The 17469-nt window shown below is 37.4% G+C and overlaps 1 protein-coding gene and 1 long non-coding RNA gene across 3 annotated transcripts in view; one reads left to right on the top strand and one right to left on the bottom strand.

The window, feature by feature from the left end:
* Positions 1-806, bottom strand: part of LOC125158630 (uncharacterized) — a 53758-nt gene extending 52952 nt beyond the window's left edge. For both annotated transcript variants that reach the window (XR_007149450.1, XR_007149449.1), the window contains exon 1: positions 576-806. This is a non-coding gene — a long non-coding RNA (uncharacterized LOC125158630). The remainder of the gene's footprint in view (positions 1-575) is intronic.
* A 303-nt stretch (positions 807-1109) lies between these two features.
* On the top strand, positions 1110-16247 carry MEIOC (meiosis specific with coiled-coil domain). The gene is made up of 8 exons (XM_047845580.1): positions 1110-1369; positions 1972-2106; positions 5381-5538; positions 8441-8545; positions 9471-11343; positions 11888-12022; positions 15404-15584; positions 16008-16247. Exons 1-8 carry the CDS (start codon positions 1304-1306, stop codon positions 16235-16237), a joined length of 2883 nt encoding a protein of 960 aa, XP_047701536.1. The 5' UTR covers positions 1110-1303; the 3' UTR covers positions 16238-16247.
* The last annotated feature ends 1222 nt before the right edge of the window (positions 16248-17469 follow it).

Below are 17469 nucleotides of genomic sequence, written 5' to 3'. Positions count from 1 at the left end.
GCAGAGAGAGAGAGGGATTCTTAAGCAGGCTCCATGCTCAGCACAGAACCCTCTTGGGGGCTGGATCCCAGGGCCACCCTGGGATCATGACCTGAGCCGACATGGAGTCCGACTCTCAATGGACACCCAGGCAGCTCTCCTGGTCTGCTTTCTTAAATCAAAGCTGGGTAGAGATCCAAAATAACTATTGGGACAATATGCGCCAATAAAACTTATCCCCCTGTACTATTTCCGTTTGTTCCTGAATTAAAAGAACATCTTTCACCTTAGTGAGCACTTCTCAGGTTTTGATTTTAAATATAAACACCTTAAAGGTGTTCGCAGCCTCTAGGTTTCACATCTTCCATATTTCAATGCACACAACATGTAGCATTTCTCTGAGACTATCATATCTCCAAATGAGACTGCCCACGTAAATGGCCTGTCTGGCGCGGGTCAGAGTGAAATATGTTCAGGAGTTACGTTAAGACCAAAACGCCTACACCCCGATTGTAGCCTGGGTCCTAGAACAGAGGGCAGCTCTGCCTCGGGAAGGGGGTGTCCCAACAACACCCAACTCCATACGGGTTCCTCACCTTCTGTAAACGGCCACATCCTTCTATTATTCTCTTGGCTGTTCCAAAGGACTCTGGGAGTTAGGGAAGGGCCCAAGGGCCAAAAATGAAATGTTGGCACAAGGTGCGCAGCGATAGGTTTAGATTATCAGCCAGTTGCTGAGCGACTTCTCAAATCTTCCGACCACCTCCACCGCTTCTCCCACGGGGTACGCCTGCTCTCTTTCCTTATCTTCCACGCCCCGCCCCTCCGCTGCCCTATTAGCCAATCATAGAGCTGTTGCTTGCCAATCAGAGCCAATCCCGAACAGGTTTACTTTGAGCGGGAAAGATTCAGAAGCTGCGGGAGAGCGAGGTCAGTTAACGGCCCCTTCTAGGCTTTGTCTGGGGTGGGCGGGCGGAGGGGGTAACAGGCCCTGGAGGCGGTTGCCTATTGGCTGGGCAACGGGCCAATGAGGGGGTGCGAAGCGAGGGGCGGGCCTCCTAGGAGGGAGGGGGGCGGGGCGGGCTGGTGCAGGGTCGCGTGCCGGGTCTCGAGCAGGGGTAGGCAATGTAACGGCCTCTCCCCCCGCCCCTCCCTCCCCACTCCGGTCCCCTCACCCACAGACTGGCTCCAGGCAGCGCCCGGGGCGGCGGCGACAGCGGCGGCAGCGGCGGGGTGCGGGCTGAGGGAGCCGGGCTTCGACGCCCCCCCCCTCACCCCCGTATCCCAGGAGCTGTACCTAGTCCAGGAGGGGCTGGGGGGCTCCATGGAGGTGAGAGGCGGAGTCACCTGCCCGCCCTCTAGCCCACCAGGCCTGAGGGAGGGACTTGAGGTAAACGGTGGGGACGGTAAGGGTCCGGGGGCGGTCGAGCTTGGAGGATGGCTACGGTGAGGAGAGGCGTGAGGAGAGGCGTGAGGAGAGGCGGAGAGCGGGAGCGTTCCCAGACGCGGTTCTCTGAGGAGTCCGCGGCCGCGCTGGAGAGTGCAGGTCGTCGGGGAGGTTCCCCGACGGGACGCCCCGTCCGGTCGAGGCGCCGGTGCGGGCGGGGGGCGCTTCGGTCGGGGCCGGGCTCGGGTTGGGGGGCGCGACGCGGGCTGATAGGACTGGCGGGCCGGGCCGCGGTGGCCGCGACGCCGGGGCTACGGCCATCTCCTCCGCGTCGGGCGGCGGCGGCGCTGAGGCAATGGCCGGCGGCGTGGGCCTGTCACGGCCGTCGGGGGCCGCGCCTTTGCGGTCGGCCCGCAGGCGGCCCGAAGGCAGAGAGGGAAGCCCGGGGACAGAGGCGCCGGCCCCGGGATCGGGATCGGTGTTCTCAGAGCGGATTCCGAGTGGAGTGGCGAGAACAACGGCGGTGCCCCAGCCGTCCGTCGTTTCGGTCCTGCCTTTGCACTGCGTGATGTGTCTCCCGCTTCCTCCCTGTCCGTTTCGTGCAGCCCAAGGTAGCGTTTCGTGGAAGCGCGAATCGCTGCTGGAACCTCGGTGCCGACCCCAGCAGTAGGCTAACGGACGTGTTCAACAGCGTGATGCTGACCGGCTCCACGTCCTTCTATGATTGCTACAAATCGCAGGTCCATCCTTTGTTAGAGGATTTTTTTTTTTTCTTCCCTAAATCAAACTCGTTTCCCGGAGCCCATTCATATAAGGTGTTGAAATTGCTCCCAAGTTTAGGACCAGAAAGCCAAGAACATTCTTTCTTTCTGTTTAAAAGCCGGTAATAATTTCCGTACAGAGTCTGCGCAGTTCCATACTTTGCTTTGAAAACAAGATCTTACATTATTCTGGTTTTCATTTTGTCCTCAGAAATGTAAGAAAATCCATACTTAGTAAGACCGTAAAATAGTTGTTGCTGCAACATTTAGTGCAAGTCGGCACAAACATACCTTTGTTAATTTGAAGGTGAAGTTTTTCTTTACTGCTTCGCTTTCTGGCTTTAACAGGGTCTTGGATTACATGCTACCTTTTACTGCATCTAAAACATTTAGTTTTATTAATCATATTAAACCAGGCTTTGGGTAGTGTAAGTCATTTTCATTTGAAATTATTTATCCAGGACATCAGTGTTGATATTGTTATACTTTGAATTATAACAATAGCCCAAAATAAATAATTTTATTTAATCCTACAACTTTGTATAATATTACACCTGCTATACAGACTGAGAAGCTGAGGCTCAGCTTGATTCATGTCTTAAGTGACAAAGCCTAAGTGGACCCTAAGTCTTTTTCCTGCCAAGACCAGCATTCCACTGCTCTCCATATTGTTTTCACAGCTACTAGAATTTACGTGAATTTAATTTCAATCAAGTACATTCAGGGTATATAATTGATACATTTTGCAGTTATCTAAACTGATTATTATGCCAAACCCAAGCATTTGGGAATTTAATTCCCATAAATGTTTAAAACATTCCCATAAATGTTTTAATTTAATTCCCAGATATTTAAAATATAATTATGTTTTATTTTAGCTGTTTGTTTTATCCTAGAATATGAAATTGAAATCAAGCTTATAAACGGATTTATTGCTAATACTCAAATCTTACTTTAAAATGTAAAACAAACTTGAAAGAATACTCCTAAAATGCATTTAGTTTCAAATACTGTGTATCTTGTTTGATATTTTTGATATTACATAACCTGAAAATACTTCTTTTAAGTCACTATCTCAAAAAGATGAACAATTACTTATGTCACTTTGGATGTTTCACACTAAAAGAGAGTTAAAGTGGGTCTATGATAAAAATTTCAGAACTAAAGGAATAAAATTATGAATGATTCCAAAGATAAAAGCCTTTGCAAAAGTTATTGCTAGCTAAGAAATTCTGGAAAGTAGTTTTTAGTGACACAGCAAAATTATTTCGGTTCCTCAGTTTCCCCAGTTTCAGAATAGTCAGCATTATATGTATATACATGTATATACAAGACAGTTATAACATGTAGTTTTCAAATAGCAGTCATAACCGCAATTTAAACAAATGGTTGTAAAGTATTTGACATTTTTAAAGATAGGTGATTGGAAGATATTAATTTTCATATTTTATTGGTATAGTAAATATTTTGTTGGCATAGTGTTTAAATTTTTTTTAATGTTTATTTTTGAGAGAGAGAGAGACAGGGAGAGACAGCAACAGCGTGAGCAGGGGAGGGGCAGAGAGAGAGAGGGAGACACAGAATCCAAAGCAGGTTCCAGGCTCCAAGCTGTCAGCACAGAGCCCAACGTGGGGCCTGAACTCACTAACCGTGAGATCATGACCCGAGCCAAAGTCAGACGCTTAACCAACTGAGCCACCCAGGTGCCCCAGAAACTTAGTGTTTAAAGAGTTATATTTCAATTATGTCTATGAAGAACAAAAATTTAAGAATACTTTGATCTAATATGTCTTCTCTATGTAAATTTTGTAAAAGCAATTAGAAAATATTTTTATCTAGGATTATATTTCCTCTGTATTTATAAGAAAATACTATTTCTACTGTGTCTAGATATTTATAGTTATTACATCTCAGATTTCATTTGGAGAGTTAAAATATGTGAATGTATACTTTCAGACCTCTTTAAAGAAGCATTTTCAGAATAAAATACATCTAAATAAGTTTAATCTTTATTATTTAAATTCATTCTATTTTAAGTATTTAAAATTATTTTCACTGCATATCAATCCCTCTTGAAAAGAGGCAGTATTTTATTTGTTTATTTGCTTATTTTTGAGAGAGAGAGAGCATGCATGTGAGCAAGGGAGAGGGGCAGAGGGAAAGAGAGAGAATCTTAACTAGGCTCCAAGCTCAGGGCAGAGCCCATCATGGGCCTTGATCCCACAATTGTGAGATCATGACCTGAGCCAAAATCCAGAGTCAGACGTTTTACCAGCTGAGCCACTCAGATGCCCTAAGAGGCAGTATTTTAAGTGAATAAAATCTTAAAACTCAAACTTTTACCTTATTTACTGAAATTATAGAACCATTCACAAAAAAAGAAAAATGACACCTAATGAGTGTTGATACTTCGATCTGAGTGAAGAAAGAAGAAAAAGAAAAATGAGCTTGTATTTTTCTTCTAATTGTAGTAATAGCTTTTAAATTTCTGAAGACATAAAATTTTATATATCATCATTTTTATAATATCTCTTAGAAATAGAAACTAGGCTGAAAATTAAAAGATATTCTTTAAAAGTTCCTACAGTAGGAGTAAGAAGGCCTTGAGTTTGGGTTTAGTTTTGTCACCTATCAGCTCAATAACTTGTAGCCTCAGTTTCCTTGTTTTTATAGCACAGTACTCTTGTCACAAGGTTGACTGAATATAATTTTATGTAGAATTTCTTTGCAAATTCCATATGAATAAATGTACATTCACCTTTTTCCCCCCACAGATTAGGGGCATTAAGACTGAATTTTATAAATGATTTCTTGAAAATAACACTGCTAGTGTCTACATAACACTCATCTGTTAAAAAAAATTATAAGTGCAGTAATTGTGGGTATTTCATACCAGGGATAAGCAACAAATACTGATCAAATCTGCCGAGTGCCTGATTTTGTAAACAAAATTTTATTGGAACATAGCTATGCCCTTTACATATTGTCTATGGTTTGCTTTGGTGCTAGAACAGCAGAGTTGAGAAGTTTTGACAGAGACCTCACCAGCCAGCAAACCCTAAAATATTTATTGTGGCCATTTACAGAAAACATTCATGAACCCCTAGTGGAAAGTAAGTTTAAGTGGCTTAGTCTAGATTTTAAGTCTCCCAATTCCTACACATGTGTTATTTCCTCTCGTATCTCATTATTTTACTAATAGTCTGTGTAATTTTGATGTGTTTGATGTGCAAACATGTCTTTAAATTTTCAGAGTGAAGACAGTGTTGATCTAAGGCAGACCTATACTCCACTTTCTTCATCAGCAGAATATTCAAGTTCTATAGATTCTTCACTTTTCTATGCACCATGGTCTACTTATGGAGATGATTCTAAACAGCCTTCTAATTCTCAGATCAATGTAAAGAACAGGTAAATTAATAAATTATATTTTTCAGGCTAAATGAAAACTTTTAAAGTTTGATTACATGGGAACCCAGTTGTATTAGCTCTTTATTCCTTACATCAGCATTTTAATGTTATGGCATTACAATATTATGTTTATCAAACTTTTAGAAACCCTACACTGGGCAGTTCTGTGTCGTAATTTTTAGCTCATTACTTTTTGTTTATTCATTAGAGGCAACCCTTAGTGAGTAAATCTTAAGTTCCTCTTTCTAAAGATGACTTATATACATGGGTTATTTTTAGATCTATTTTTCATCCAATTTAATCTAAATTTTCAGTAATTATTTCCTTCACAAGTGTAGAGCAAGCAGGATTTTATCAAACATAAGATTGATTGATTGATTGATTGACTGATTGATTTTTGAGAGAGAGAGAGAGAGAGAAGGAGCTAGCAGGGAAGGGGCAGAGAGAGAGGGAGAGAGAATCCCAAGCAGGCTCCATGTTGTCAGCATGGAGCCCAGTGAGGGCCTTGATCTCACAAACTGCAACATCATAACCTGAGATGAAATCAAGAGCATGACGCCCAACCGACTGTGCCACCCAGACCCTTGTAGTTATTTAAAAAAATTTTTTTAATGTTTTATTTATTTTTGAGACAGGGAGAGACAGAGCATGAACAGGGGAGGATCAGAGAGAGGGAGACACAGAATCTGAAACAGGCTCCAGGCTCGAGCTGTCAGCACAGAGCCCGACGCGGGGCTCGAACCCGCAGACCGCGAGATCATGACCTGAGCCAAAGTCGGCCGTTTAACCGACTGAGCCACCCAGGCGCCCCTCTAGTTATTTTTTAATTCCATTAATATTAGAGGCCTAACTCTGCCAGATCTCTCATACTAGGGATATTACAATTAACACGGCAAATATTATCTCCAACTTTATAGCTCTTACAATAAAGATGATGATGATGATGATGATGATAATGACAATGACGACAGTGACGACTTGCTGGGCACAAGTATAGTGAGGTTTAAAAAGAAGTATAGGATATTATGGGAGCCTGTTGGAAAGAGAAGTCTAAAGGAGTAACATCTACCTTTATTTTAATTATGTATAAGGGAGCAGTTGATAGAGGCTGATACAGCTTTAGTTTAATTGGACAATAATTATTTTTAAAATCTTATATGTTCTTTTTTTTTTTTAAGCTTCTTTTTAAACTCTATACCCAACGTGGGGCTCAAACTCATGACCCCGAGATCAAGAGTCATATGCTCTACCAACTAAGCCTGCCGGGCACCCTCCTTAAAAATCTTATTAATTAAAAAATGTTTTTAAAATGTTAAAAATTGGGGTGTCTGGCTGGCTCAGTCAGTGGAGCATATGACTCTTGATCTTGGGGTCATGAGTTTGAGCCTCATGTTGGGTACAGAGATTAGTTTTAAAAAAGTTAAAATTTTGGAAATTTTGGTGAGTTCTGTATAATAGTGATCTTATTAGAAAGACTATATAATATATAATTCTACAAAAATATTTTTTCAGTTGATATATGTTCATTGAAAAAATTCAGACTTTACAGAAATCATAAAAAAAAAGTGGAAGTTCACCTTAACCCTAACAGTTTCCAATAACAAGTATTAGTAGTTTAGTATATATTACACTGAATTATTTTAGAGATATACTAATATATTATTATGTCAAAAAACTTATCCAATATTTTTGAAACAACACGATATAGTAGAAAAAGCATTAGACTTGTAGGCAGACCATTTGTTCAGCAGGTGTACAGTATGACAAATCACATACACTTGTAAAATACAAGTTTCTTAAGATCTCAAATGATCGTTCTTCAATAGCTGAATGATTACTAATACCTGCCCATCTTATGTTATGAAGATCAATGAACTATTTGAGTATTATGCAAATATAAAGGTATTTTTATTTCTAAGATGTCCTAACACTATGAAATGTTAGAAATAAAGTACGAGAAAATAAGAAGCTATAACTTAAAGCAACATATTACTTCTAGGAACAGATTAGTTGAAATAGATAGGACATTAAATAGACAGGACATTAATAGATAGGCACTAATTTTCCATCTCCTTGTGGTTTTTACATTTTGTATTATTTAGACAGCATTAGTCACAAGGTGGGATTTCAGATACATAGAGCTCCAGTTACTTTAGTAAGGATTTAGGGATAGCCAACAAATCTGTTAGATTTAAGTGACAACTGTAATATTGCTGTGGTATCTAGGATGACCATATCACATTTCACTTTTTAAATCCAACATTTGGTCTAAAGAGTCACAAAAATAGAGTAGCAGATTCGTATGGTTTCCAAATCACAAATGAAAAAACTGAGCAAGTGTTGACGGAATAACGTATAATGGGACCAGATATGCTTTTAGAAGCAGCCGTGGTGCCAAGTGTGTCTAAAACATTGTAAGTCAGAGATTTATATCTTGGAACCTAAAATGAATAGCATGTGTTTGGGAGAAACAAGAGTTAAGCATACATTGCAAACTAGACATAGGATTTGAAATGGAGAAACATGTACCATAGGCACTATGCTAAAGTGGAAAATATTCTTTAAAAAAAAAAAAAAAAAGTGGGAGGTGCAGAGAGAGAGAGAATCACAAGCATGCTCCATACCACCAGCACATAGTCCAACATGGGGCCCAAACCCACTGTAAGATCATAACCCAAGCAGAAATCAAGAGTCAGATGCTCAACTGACTGAGCCACCTAGGCTCCCCTAAAGTGGAAAATATTCTTGAGTTTCTGTTGCCTCTTTATTTGAAATGATGGGATAAATTTAATCCAGATATTTTATAGAAAAATAATGGTATAAGAAGTCTGGAAATAGAAATCAATATATTGAATTTCAGTACGAGGAAAATAATTTACATGTAATATTCATTTATTTTTAGGATTCAAACGGAAAGAAATGACTATGGCAGTGAAACAGACTTATATGGACTTGTGTCTAACATTTTGGAAGAACAAGACAAGTCACAGCCATATTTTGCTGAGGGGTTAGTATATTATATAAGCTATATGGTATATAGTAAGCTTTTAAATTCACACATACTAGATTACTGTATTTATTAGCTTTTATTTTTACTTAATAGGGGATCATCTGACAATAGACATCTTAATTCAAATATTTGTTTCTAGCAGCCTTGACTTTGCTGAGGTACTTGCCATACAATTGGAAGTTTCAGACTTTAATTTGCTATTAAGAACTTTCCTTTGGAAAGTTATTCTTGCATAATTCAGAGCTATTAGAGCTATTTAGAGCTTGAGTTCTAAAGTTTGGCTTAAAGAGTACAAATTCCAAAGAGCTTTTATATATCTATCCTAAAGAATAAAACTATCATTGATGGTATGCAGAAATACGTATGGACTTTGTTCTTATGGTAAAAATTTTTTAAATACACTTTGATTGATTTTTTGGGGATGGAGGCCATATTACCCAAATGCGGTACTTCATAAATAGGGAACTATGCAGCACACATGTAACCAATTAAAATATTTTAATTTTAGTAATAGTTTTATCAAAGGACATCTTTTTCATTTAAAAAAATGTGGTCAACAACATTTTTGTATTCTATAATAACCTAATTAAAGGCAAAACTTATTTTGTTTTCTGCTTACTGTAGATAAACAATTCATGCAAGACCATGTAGTCCCCAGCCTCAGGCCTCAGTTGATGCCTCTTGGGAAAGTATACTGAAGACATATTAAGATAAAAATGCATATTAATGTAGTATGCAGCACATTTCAAGTGATAGAAAATTATTTGGATGTAATGGTAATTTATAAGGCAAGGTTAGAAAGGATTAGATAATGGGGAAGTGAGGCAATATAAATGTTTTGAGAACCTGTTCTACCTTCTCCACTGAGAAAATAAAGTCATTTAAAATCTGAGTTGTAATTAAATATATTTACTTGTTCTAGGACCTGCTCCTCCAATTTAAAGTCAGTTTGGCCAGTGAACACAAGCAGATTTGCAGATCACCATGACCTCTTAACAGAAACCAAAAGGCCAATAGATACAGCCATCTCTCAGCAAGCTTTTTATAGTGGTGAATCTGTGTCAGCAGTGGAAAAGCAATACCTGCATAATAGTAATCTAACACCACAGCAAAAAATAGATGAACTTTATCATGGATTTACTGGGTTAGACCTTGAAGAACAATGGATGTACCCCTCACGAAGTGATCATTCTAATTGTTACAATATCCAGACAATTGATACAGCTAAGACAACATTCCAAGATTTTCCATTTATCAAAAACTGTTTTACATCACAGACTGGTCTGTCTGACATCATGAAAGAATCAGGAATTGATACTTACCCTTATGGAAGAGAGAAAATATGTGCTAAAGGTCTTGAAGCACCATTACAGCAAAAAAGGGCAGAGATGTTTCTTTCTCAATTTAATAGATACAGTGAAAACACAGATTATTGTAGATACCCAGAATATGTTCATCCTAATAAGGTTAAGCTTAATAAGTGTTCAAATTTTAATGTCCAGGATAGTAAAAAATTAGCCAATGGCACACCTGAAACACCAACGATAGAAGCAGACACCTACACAAAGTTATTTCAGGTTAAACCAGCAAATCAGAAAAAAATGGAAGAGACAATAGCTGACCAGCAGAATTTCACATTTCCAAAAACCACACCACATCTGACAGAAAAACAGTTGGCAAATGAAGCAGCATTCACTGCTGATTTTGGCTTAAAATCAGAATATGGACTAAAACCTCATGCGGGTTGTCCAGCTAATAATGATTTTGCTAATGTCACAGAAAAACAACAATTTACTAAACCCGACCCCTCAAATTCTGAGTATTTTAAATCTGTGAATTTATTATCAAACTCAGCAACACCTTCAGGAGGTATCAGGTTAAACAGACCAACTTGGATGAATGTCCAAACAAAAAATAACACTCCTATTCCTTATCGAAATCAAGGTAACTTGATGAAATTAAATAGTCACTTAAGTGTAGCTTCTAAAGTTTCTAACCATTCTTCAGATTTCCCCCAACTATCATCCACAAATTTAACCCCAAATAGCAGTTTATTTCAGAAGTATTGCCAAGAAAATCCTTCAGCATTTTCTAGTTTTGATTTCAGTTACAATGGTGCAGAAAGAATTCAATCTGTCAATCACATGGAAGGACTGACAAAGACTGGAGAAGAAAATCTCTTTGAATCAGTTACTGATAAAAAAATAAAGCAGCCAAATGGATTTTGTGATAACTATGCAACTCAGCAGTATGGGATCATTGAAAATGTAAACAAACATAATTTTCAAGCTAAGTCTCAGAGTGGACATTATGATGCTGAGGAAGGTCCAAAGCACTTAGATGGCTTATCTCAAAATACGTATCAAGATCTGTTGGAGTCACAGGGTCATTTTAATAGCCACAGACAGGGAAGTGGAGACAACAATATTAATAGCCGTGTGAATCGCACACAAGCATCATGCTTTTCTAATAATTATATGATGGGAGATTTAAGGCATAATCAGAGTTTTCAACAAGTTGGTTCAAATGGGTTTCCCCTAAGATCCACTCACCCATTTGGCCATTCAGTTGTTCCACTGTTGGATTCTTATGATATGTTTTCTTACGATGACTTAAGCCATTTGTACCCTTATTTTAATGATATGATGTATGGTGATAATTCGTTTTCTGGTTTCGTGCCAACTTTTGGATTTCAAAGACCAATTAAAACCCGTAGTGGACCAGCCAGTGAACTTCATATTCGACTAGAAGAGTGCTATGAACAATGGAGAGCATTAGAAAAGGAGAGAAAAAAGGTAATACAAATCTATCCATTTAGGAGTAACTTGGGATGTTCTCTCTGCCTATCTTCATTTTGTTAGTGTAGTTCAAGAGTACTTGGCCTTATTTCTAAGCTGAATTCTTCCATAATGTGCAGTACTTAAGTCCATGACTATAAGGAATTAGCTGACATAACTAAAAAAAATGTGAGGCTTAAAAAATTGTTATTTATATAAAGTTGGGGGGTTTTTTGCCTGTGAAGTAGACTTTTTCCTTAATGAGCCAAAAGTTTACTACTTTTGGGGCTCCTGGCTGGCTTTGTTGGAAGAGCATGTGACTCTTGATATCAGTTTTATAAGTTCAAGTCCCACATGAGGTGCAGGGAGACTTGCAGGTATTTTATATGCATTAAATATAGAAAATACAGTGGTGTTGTGGTTTGCGTTTGTTCTGTTTGATACTGAAACAATTTTAAAGTACTCATTTTCAATTTATTTATTAGGCCTATGAGAAATGTCACTCATAAACTGAATCATATTTAGAAAACTCAGCATCTAAAAATTATATAATTTTTTACAGACTGAATTGGCCCTGGCCAAGAATTACCCAGGAAAAAAAGTATCCAGTACTAACAACACTCCAATTCCAAGGCTGACCTCCAACCCATCTCGAGTTGATCGCTTAATTGTGGACGAACTTCGAGAACAAGCCAGAGTAAGCTGTAAAAACATCCAATGATGGATTATTTCATTGCTTGATAAAATTTTAAAACATTTCGGCAAGTCAGAGTTCTGAATGATTTTTAAATCACATTTATGCATAATTCTCTGAAATAATTATCTTTTCCATGCTTGGTCCTACAACTCTGATTAATAGTCAGGAAAGGAGAAATAGCACCCCCTCAATCCTTTAAAAAATTTTTTTAACGTTTATTTATTTTTGAGACAGAGAGACATAGCATGAATGGGGAAAAGACAGAGAGAGAGAGGGAGACACAGAATCTGAAACAGGCTCCAGGCTCTGAGCTGTCAGCACAGAGCCCCACACGGGGCTCGAACTCATGGAGCGCGAGATCATGACCTGAGCAGAAGTCGGACACTTAACCAACTGAGCCACCCAGGCACCCCTCAATCCTTTTAAAAGTAGGTTTAGTAGATGCACCTGGGTGGCTCAGTTGATTAAGGATTCAACTCTTGATTTCCCCTTAGGTCATGATCTCACAGTTCATGGGATCAAGCCACGCATCAGGCTCTGCACTGACAGCATGGAGCCTGCTTGGGATTCTCTCTCTGCCCCTTTCCCTGCTCTCTCTCTCTCTCTGTCAAAATAAAAAAATGAACATTAAAAAAAAGTAGGTTTAGGAATTTAAATGGTTTCTCTTTAAGAAATCTATATCAGCAATACAGCTAACTCTCAACAGAATTTTAAAGCAAAAATAATTTTGAATATTATTTATAAAGTCCCATTTCTCTAACAAAAGAAAACCAAAAAAAACCCCATTTGTTTTCTAGCTAGATGAACAAGCTGTATTTGCATTATACAAAATGGGACATTAACAGGGAATTACTGTTTTCTTAACCCTGCACACTTGAGTTATTCAACAAACATTAAGTGTATCCAACAATGTATTAAATACTGATAAACTGAAAAAATACTGAAGAATGTAGGTATGCATAAATTTATAAAATAGCTTTGTTTTAGAAAAGTAGTATATCACTTCAAATGTAAAGAATCCTGACGTTAGGTCATTTTGTAATTTAACAAATGATTATTTCTATTACCTCCTTTGAAATTTCAGAATTTTCTAGAATTTAATACAGTAGGGTAAAGTTTTTCTTTTTTGACCTTCTTCTTTTAAAAACTTACACTGTTTTTCAAATATGATAAAAGATTCCTGGGAGGGGCGCCTGGCTGGCTTAGTTGGAGGAGCATTTGACTCTTGATCTGAAAGTCATAGGTTTGAGCCCCACACTGAGCATAGACATTACTTAAAAACAAAACAAAAACAAAAACAAATTCCTGGGAAAAAGCACGCAGTGAAGAGAGCTTGCTTCTATGATTGAATAAAAGCCATTTTAGGAACCAGAAAAATCAACATAGCAGAGTCTGTTTTATTGAACATCAGTTTCATCTACTTTGCTGTCTTTAAAATATAGATATGAATTACTTCAATGGAAAAGAGTGATTTTTACCTGGCTTTCAGTTGGTCGGTTGAAATTCTTTTATCACATTTGTAAATTCTTACAATGGATTTATCAGTATTATAGTCAGATACCAACATGGGTTACAGCCAGATGTTAATAAAAACTTCAATCTTTTATTACTTTTTCTTAAAACCATTCCAAGTTAGGGGCGACTGGGTGGCTTGGTCGGTTAAGCGTCTGACTTCGGCTCAGGTCATGATCTCACGGTCCGTGAGTTCGAGCCCTGCGTCCGGCTCTGTGCTGACAGCTCAGAGCCTGGAGCCTGTTTCAGATTCTGTGTCTCCCTCTCTCTCTGCCCCTCCCCTGTTCATGCTCTGTCTCTCTCTGTCTCAAAAATAGATAAACGTTAAAAAAAAAAAAAATTTTTTTTTAAATAAAAAAAAAAAACATTCCAAGTTAAAAGTCCTTTTTCTCAGCAACACATTTCTAGGCAATTAATCAAGGAATTGCAAACTTTAAATAAACTTTTTCAGCTTTGCTTATGCTTCACATTAATTTAGGTTATGTTTATAGCTGTTGTAATAATTTATCTATATTTAGCAACATTAGGGGCACCTGCATGGCTCATTCGGTTAAGCATCCGACTTTGGTTCAGGTCATGATCTCATAGTCCGTGAGTTCGAGCCCCGTGTCGGGCTCTGTGCTGAAAGCTCAGAACTTGGAACCTGCTTTGGATCCTGGGTCTTCCTCTTTCTCTGCCCCTCCCCTCCCCTGCTCATGCTCTCTCTCTCTCAAAAATAAATAAACATTAAAAAAAATTTTTTTATATTTAGCAACATTAGACCGATGATCACAAAGGGCAAAAATATTTTTACATGTACTATTTTCTGGTTTGCAGTTTTATACAATTCTGAAAAGAACCACCTTTTTTATTAAAAATCACCTGTGCAAATTTATTTACACTTACCATTTATTTAAATGATTCTTATTTTAAAAATACATAGTTAGAAAAAAATGTGTAATTAGTAGCTCACTGGAGTTTTTCTATGAGATTTTTCCTTTTTTTTCTTTTGTTGTTTTGTTTCCTCCTCAAAGATCCTGGTGGGTTCTGTAATTGGGAGGAAAATATTTAATAACTGTGTACTTATGTTTTCTCCATAGACCCAAAGTGGCATTACTCCAAAGAAACTTGAAATGAGCGTGAGGTTAGAGGCATTCATTCAGGTGCCATTAGCTTCTTCATTGAGAGATATTTTTCTACTCTCCCCAGTCACTGAACACCAAGGTCTTCTGTGAATTTTAAATCATTTAGTTCCCAAAGGCAATGACTATATTTATTTGATGTTCAAATCCTAATTATTGAAAAAGTTCTCTTTCCATACACCTTTCAAGTTTAGAATTTGAGATATAGGTATATGCAACTATGAATTGTACTCCCCTTACTGATCCTACTGGATTAGGGATTCCTTAAAACTACCACTAGTATGACCTGAATATTTCTGATTTTCAAAAGGAGAATATTGAAAGCCCAGAAAGGACTTGCCGAGGTCAGGATTAATCAGTCTAGGACTTCTCCCTTTTTAGCTCAATGTTTTTCCCTTTAGATTACACTACCTCCTAAAAATGTTTTATTTGCAGGCTGTTCTCTTATTTGCCAAAAACAATATTACATCTTAAATTTACACACCCTGTCAGCTAAACATGGAAATGTTTAAATGTTTGATTTTTTAACTGTTTATTCCCAGTAACTGATTACCGAAACAAGTAGGTACAAAAGACTGCCTTAACATCTTTATTTTCCCCAGCATGGTGTCAGTACACAGTAGGCATTCAAGTATTTATTTGATGAATATTACTGCTCTCATCTCTGTTCTCCTTCATTGAAAATTTGTTCTTAAAGACAGAGCAATGTGGTTACATGCCTTATCAAAATTTAAAATGTTTCCCTCAGGTTGTGACTCTACTAGGCAAAATGGAACGTCTTCGAAGCTCTCCCCTTCATGCCAATATCTCTACTGCTCTTGATAGACACTTGGAGTCCATTCACATTGTACAGTCACGTAGAAAGGATGAAATTGTTAATGCTTCAAATCGGCAAAGGCAAGGAGTTCCTAGATGCCAAGATGACAGAGGTATAAGTGTTAGTGCATATTCTGTTGATAAGGCAGTGAGATAATTTGAATGTTGTTAAAATCAGATTCTGAGTTTAAAGGTTGGATTTCCAAAATTTACACTTAGCTAAAGGTAAATTGGTAAATCATGCCCACATAATTTACTCCATAAGTACTTTGGTCAGTTTGGTTAATTTTACCCATTTAATTACAACTCTGTCAAAGTCTGTGTTCTCCCCAAAGCATAGTCATTGTCACACAAGTCAGAAACAGTATCAACACTTTTTGATATTAAGTCAAATAGTTAACTCAGTCAATAGCCACCTATCTCTTATGAAAATAATAATGTTTGATCATTTAATAGCACAGCATTGGGCTTTTTAAGAGTTAAAGGATACATAAAAGGTATCTAATATGAACTGACACTGAGTGTTTTCTTTACAGATGTTTTTGCCCTTGCTTCAGCAATTAAAGAGATGTGTGTAGCTACTCGGAAAGCACGCACTACCCTGTGGTGTGCACTTCAGATGACCTTGCCAAAAACAGCCAGTACAGCTGGCCAAACAGATGTGGAAAAGGCTTTACAAGATACAGTAAACTGTGAAGATAAAGTCCATGAAAACATAAATAATAGCAATCCAATGAACCAGAGAGGTGAAGCAAACAAACATTAAGGAAATGTCAGCAGAAGAGTAAAAAGCTGATAAGTAAATGTATCAAGACATGCTAAAAAATTTTAATGAACTTGTCAAACTTGAAAACTTCAGTACATTAATTTTCTTCCAGATTTAAAGTTAGTACCTTAATGAAGTTTAACTTCTATTCAAAAATCTTCTATTTGGAATGGATCAGATACAATAGTTTAAGGTGAACTCAGAGAAAAAGTTGACTACTCTAGGGAGTTCTGAGTAGTCACGATAACAAGTTTAAGTTAATTAAATATTTCCTAACAGCTAAACTATTGCTTAAGCCCATTTGCAGTGCAGGTAAATGCAAATGTGAAATTGTTCTAGAAGATAAGTTTCATTTAGCTCTGCCTTAGTAAGTATAATTCCAAATAATGAATCTAAGTGACTGTAACCCAATTATGGCTACAGTCTAGTAACCAAGACAAGTTTTGATTGTGATATAACTGTGTTTTCCTTACAAAACTGGATAATACCTAGGAAACCAAGGAAAACAAGGATGAACCCAATATTCATGTAAAAATTTAATATTTAAAAATACTACCATATTTATAAATTTGAAATCTTAGTGCCTGCGTATATGGAGGGAAATGCATCTGATTCTCCTAAATTAGTGATAAAAGTGCCAGTGTAAAAACCATGCAAGTTACTGAATATAAAACCTGTTCAAATCATTTGCGTATATTCTTTAAAATTTAATTATACTATCAATTATTAAATATTTCCAGTTTTAAAGTATTTAAATTCAATCAAAAACAAAACATTTCCTTTATCTGGATCTTTTAGACTTGATGCACAGTAACTAAAATAATGACTATTGTTTTAATACCCCTATGAGGTAATAATACCCTTATGAGCATTTTATGAGGGTATCACGAAGTTCTAAAATATACTTTTTTAAGGTTAATCTTTAGTTTAGTTTGCAATTGGTTAGTGTATATTTTGTGTAGTTGTGTTCATTAGTTAGCTTCTGTATTTTTTTAAAAGAGCTCTTGAAAGCTTGGCTTTTTCTGTTTCTCATCACTTAATATCTTTGTATGAAACCCAAGTAATTTATTCATTAATATGAAATGTTGGTATTATGTGACTCAGAAGATCTTGGGTTTTAACATTTCTAGCATGAGTTAAACTATAATATAATGTACTGATGAAATTTAATTGAACTATCCTTGACTGGAAACACTGATGTTTTAAATGGTGTTTTTCCTAGTTTTAGAAAT

Source organism: Prionailurus viverrinus, unplaced genomic scaffold (assembly GCF_022837055.1).
Source record: "Prionailurus viverrinus isolate Anna unplaced genomic scaffold, UM_Priviv_1.0 scaffold_35, whole genome shotgun sequence".
Taxonomy (NCBI): Eukaryota; Metazoa; Chordata; class Mammalia; order Carnivora; family Felidae; genus Prionailurus; species Prionailurus viverrinus.
This window is presented reverse-complemented; position numbering and strand designations above follow the sequence as displayed.